The following is a 4515-nucleotide window of genomic DNA, read 5'->3' as shown; positions in this document are numbered from 1 at the left end:
GCCACTCATCTCCCACCCTCTCACCGTGCACCGTCGACACACTCTTTCACACCGTCACCCCCTCGCCTTCCTCTACCCACTCTATGCTGTTCTCCTCCAGTCCGGAGTTTACAAAACCTATTCCCATCACACCTGGTACAGTCTTCATGCTATTCCTGCCCCACATCATGCACTCATCGCACACCACTGACCCAAGCCAGTAATGCGGTGCCGATTCAGCTCCCACACGCCTTTCTCCTCCATAAAATACCTTATCAAACCAGTATCTCAGCCCAAAAATGGTAAGGGTGAACCCTAGTTTGAGGTTGGGGTTACCCCATTCTAGGGTTGGGGTCACCGCCAAATCTGCATCCCTGGCATCCCTGGATGCTCTCATAACCCATCCAAGAAGAGGGCCGCACTCGCTGAGGGTCAGTAGGCAGTAGCACAATGTGGATTGGCCAGCTCTAGGGACTGTAGAATACGATCTTGTGTTAATAGCATTGTCTTGACGTTCTTGTCTAGTGTGATGTTTCGCCTGGGCTCGACTTCATGGCAACTTGAATCACTCAGCCAATCAGAGGCCACTAAAAGGTGCGCTCTGGCGTCAGTGATACTTACTCAAATTCGGCTGGTCAATCGGAGGCCAGTTACCAGTGCACGTCATCGCATATAGTCTACCGGGGTACGACTCCAGACAGATCAATTCTACTATTTGAGAAACATACTGTTGGGAGGGTTCAAACATAAAGGTATATTTTAAGTACTTGCAAAAACATATCAAAACATACTACAAGAAGTTCCGAAAACATACGCTGTCAGGAGATGGCGAAAATGTAACGCTGAAAGAGGTTTCAGACATCAGGTTCTGAAAACACATTTGTGAGATATGAGAACAATAGAGAGATGTGCGAAGGGAGTACGGTGTGCTGAACAGGCAGGATGGTGGGAGGGAACGTGTGGAAGGCGGCCAAACTCCAAAGGGCGCACGGTTTCTAGGAGTTCTTATTTGAAGCCCGACCATTTCTGCAAGCGCGCGAGGCATTTATTTGGAACCCCGCTCATTCCTGCCCAGCCCGAGTGCAGTATTCCGATGAAGTGGATGGCGGAGGCCAGAGTGGGAAAGAGTCGGGAAAGCGCCCATCGACGCTACAGTACGCGGTGACCCAAAATGGTGCCATCTGTGGATATATCCACAGACCATTGTGGATATATCCAGAGGATGTACCTCTGACCAGAGGCAATGATACATCGCTGGCTAGCTCTCGCTAGAGGCGAGTGATATATCATAATGACAGTATTGACTGCAATTTCACCTCTCAGTCCGGTCGTGGCGCATTCAAGGGTCATGACGTTTACTGGACAATATGAGGGTATTGCAGATATGATGACCAGATGAAGACTTACTGAGGCAGAGGCATATCCTTGAAGATCGCCTTGCAAAGCTCATCTTCCCCACCCTTATGACTCAAGAACATCCCCTCCTCCCCTGGCGGCAGCATGTGCATGGCCAAGCCATTGTCGTTATCATCATCAATGGCCATGACATTGTCGTGATCTTGAAAGCTCAGCCCTGGAATGTGATGAGCTTGGAGGTCAGTTGCACTGTGAAGCATGAATACACACCCGATATCTGTTGAAGTTGCAACCGCTTGGCTTCCGTGCATCGCTTGTGGCTCTGAGACAGCTTGAGGTTCGAGGTCTTGCGATTGCGTCAAAAACCATCATATGTGTGAATGTCTACAGACGATGAGATGTAGCTGCACCCTTTACTGGACATGGAGGGAGGTGGAGGAGGCAACTGACCACGTGAGCACATTGACCACAGCAGTCAGAAATCTGTTGATCTGGAAGCCAGCTTCTCTGTCTATCTGGCAGCTTCTCTGTTGATCTGGCAACCAGCTTGGGCGACATACCTCGAGAATGACATGACTCTGAATTTCTGCAACTTTGTGTGAGCTCTCCGACTCAAAGCATATAGCTTGTACCTCTGATCACACACTGAAATCCAGCATGATCACCGCCAACGGTCATTTGGCACATGGGCGGAGGGCGGCAGAGGGCAGTCTCATGGCGTCAAAGGAACCCTCAGTCCGAGTAAGAGTATTTCTATACAGAATTTCTCCCGCGTTAAGTTGACATACAGTCCCTCCCTTTGAGCTCTCAGATCTTAGTATCTAGGTGTATGTTGGCACTATCACTTGCCGCACCATCAACAGAGCCATGGCTGGTGCAATCCGGAGCGGCCGGGAGGGCAGGAGGGAGGGCGGGAGGGCAGGAGGGAGGGCGGGAGGGCAGACGTGCTGAGTGCACGTGGCAGAACAAAATCACCTCTGCCGAGTAATGACATCAGCTGGAATGAAGGTCTGCAGCCGCGAGTCTTCCATGCTATTGACAGGTATTCTTAGCAGGTCCCTCGAAGCGCCGTTGAGCGGCGGGGTGCACACGTTCCCCGACGCTGGCGCGCCACCTATAAACATCTTACTATCCCTCACGAAGCGTGGCGTGGAGGTCTGCAACGAACTCAAGGCCTTCATGTATGTGCTGCTCTAATACGCAACCCTCTTCCTCTGGTCGTCATGCGCACTGGACATCACCGTCGCGAACTACATCGACGAGTTCTTCAGTACAACACCGGTACCAGTGATGGGCGCACAACTCACCGTGGCAAACCACCGCGCTCCGTAAGACTTGTCTTCGGAGGAGAGGGCGGGAACCTCAGAGCTGTTGGGCGGCAGTCGGGGCAGGAGTCGGGCAGGGAGTCGGGCGGGAGGCGGGAGATGTCACGGTGGAGACGGTAGAAGCACCGCCGGGCGGGGGAGCATGCAGGAGGCCAGGGAACGACATCGGGAGCCGGGCACACGTAGACAGTTCACCGGAAACATGGCGTACGTCATATTAGAACATACGTACACGGAAGGAATACGAGTATGGCAAGAGGGCGGCCTCTCCATAACAGGCAGACAACAGCGCCGGCGAGCAGAAGGCGCAGACAAATCCAAAAAGGGCAGAAACGACACGAGCGAGAACATAGGAAGGTAACACGTGAGATGAAATGAAAGATCAGAAAAAGTGCATCTTACTGCCCACAGATAACGAAATTCACCACAGAAATCTCCAGCAGTACGGGATTTGACTGGAAAGCCCTCTAATTAGTGGGCCGAAGTCCCCCGACCTGATGGGGCTTCTTAGGCTCTAGCCGTGGGAGGCACAGGTGGACCCGACGCACCTCGAAGAGAGACAGACCACATTGGGATGAAAATGGCCAAGTCGCCGTCAAATCTGCGAGCTGAGGACCGAGGACGAAGCCACGCATGGACATGGACTCGAATGGCGACGCGACGCGGCTCGAGCACAATGGTTCGCGACGTCGCCCAGAAGCCGAACTGGTGGCCAAGTCGCCGTTGAACGTTGAAGCTGCGAGCTGAGGACCGAGCATGGACGGGGTCCTCGGATGGCGACTCGGCTGAGTCGAACACCAAGTGCGCGATGCAACCCGATTGGGGACAGCGCTGGCCAAGTCGCCGTCGTCTCTTGAAGCTGCTGCGAGACGAGGGCCGAGCATGAAGCAGCGCGTGGTGTGTTTGTCCTGTGCGGAGGTGAATAAGTACTCGTTGAAATGTGTCTGTCGTACTCCATCCTCCCCCTCTCTTGCCCTCTTACCTGTTGCGGGTTCTGCGGCCGTCGACGCTCTGTTCGCTGCCCTAGCCATCGTCCCTCATCATCTCTGCATGCGTCCTCGTGCTGACCTCTGTCCTCAACGTGGTACTCGTCCTCGACATACATAGCTCAAGAAAATGAGCGAACTCACCGCTCAGGCGTGCTCCTCCCGCACATATCGCAGCACATGCGTCGCTATCTCGTCACGCCGAGTTCTGGGCGCGTCGTTCTATGGCGTGAAGGTCAGTTCACTGTCCGCGCACCATGGCCTTGTCTGACCACATACCAAGCTAGGGGTGGAGCAACCGAACACGCAAGGACGGCGGGAGAGCGGTGACTTATGGGGCGGTACGTACCTTTTCTGCGCATGTAGGATGCCGCATGTATGTAGTGCAGAGAGATACGGGGAAGCAGGTAGCGAGACGGACGCGGCACGGTAGTGCTCTGCCGGTAGAGTTCATGAGTTGCGTAAGGGTCGGTCCCCGCAGCGCCGGCTGGCCCTCGTTGGCTGTCGTTCAGGCGTGATGAGGGCACCGACAGCACCGCTGAGGAGGTCGTCAGCAACGCCACTCCAGCAGCCGCAACACGAGAGCACGCCCCGCGCCACTCAGCCGACCTTCGTATTCCGACACCGGGTCCGCACGTACAACCGCCCGCCGCCTATGACCCGTTCCGCCGGAGAGACTGTGCTCTTCCGGTACACGTTCCCTGGCCGCCGCAGCTTCGACCCTCTGGATCTCACTAGGCTCTCCGCATCTGTGAGCTCCATCCATGGCAGCAAGGGCCCGCCCGACGCGCCGGGCAAGGACGAGGGCGACGCGGAGGAGGTGTTGATGCGGACGTATTGGTTTGCGTCGCTGATGTTTTGTTGTCTGG

At 55.0% G+C, this 4515-nt stretch overlaps 1 protein-coding gene across 1 annotated transcript; it reads right to left on the bottom strand.

Annotated features, from left to right (window-relative positions):
- Nucleotides 1-3082: 3082 nt before the first annotated feature.
- Nucleotides 3083-4060, bottom strand: L226DRAFT_151677 (uncharacterized protein). The gene is made up of 5 exons (XM_067672444.1): nucleotides 3926-4060; nucleotides 3791-3868; nucleotides 3643-3730; nucleotides 3209-3568; nucleotides 3083-3154 (listed from the first exon to the last, which is right to left on the bottom strand). The coding sequence occupies exons 2-5, from the start codon at nucleotides 3826-3828 to the stop codon at nucleotides 3128-3130; spliced, it is 513 nt and encodes a 170-aa protein (XP_067533241.1). The 5' UTR covers nucleotides 3829-3868; nucleotides 3926-4060; the 3' UTR covers nucleotides 3083-3127.
- Between the last annotated feature and the right edge of the window lie 455 nt (nucleotides 4061-4515).

The sequence above is a fragment of the Lentinus tigrinus genome (assembly GCF_003813185.1).
Source record: "Lentinus tigrinus ALCF2SS1-7 unplaced genomic scaffold L226scaffold_22, whole genome shotgun sequence".
Lineage (NCBI taxonomy): Eukaryota > Fungi > Basidiomycota > Agaricomycetes > Polyporales > Polyporaceae > Lentinus > Lentinus tigrinus.
Note: the sequence above shows the minus strand (reverse complement) of the source record. Positions and strands in the feature narration are given on the sequence as shown.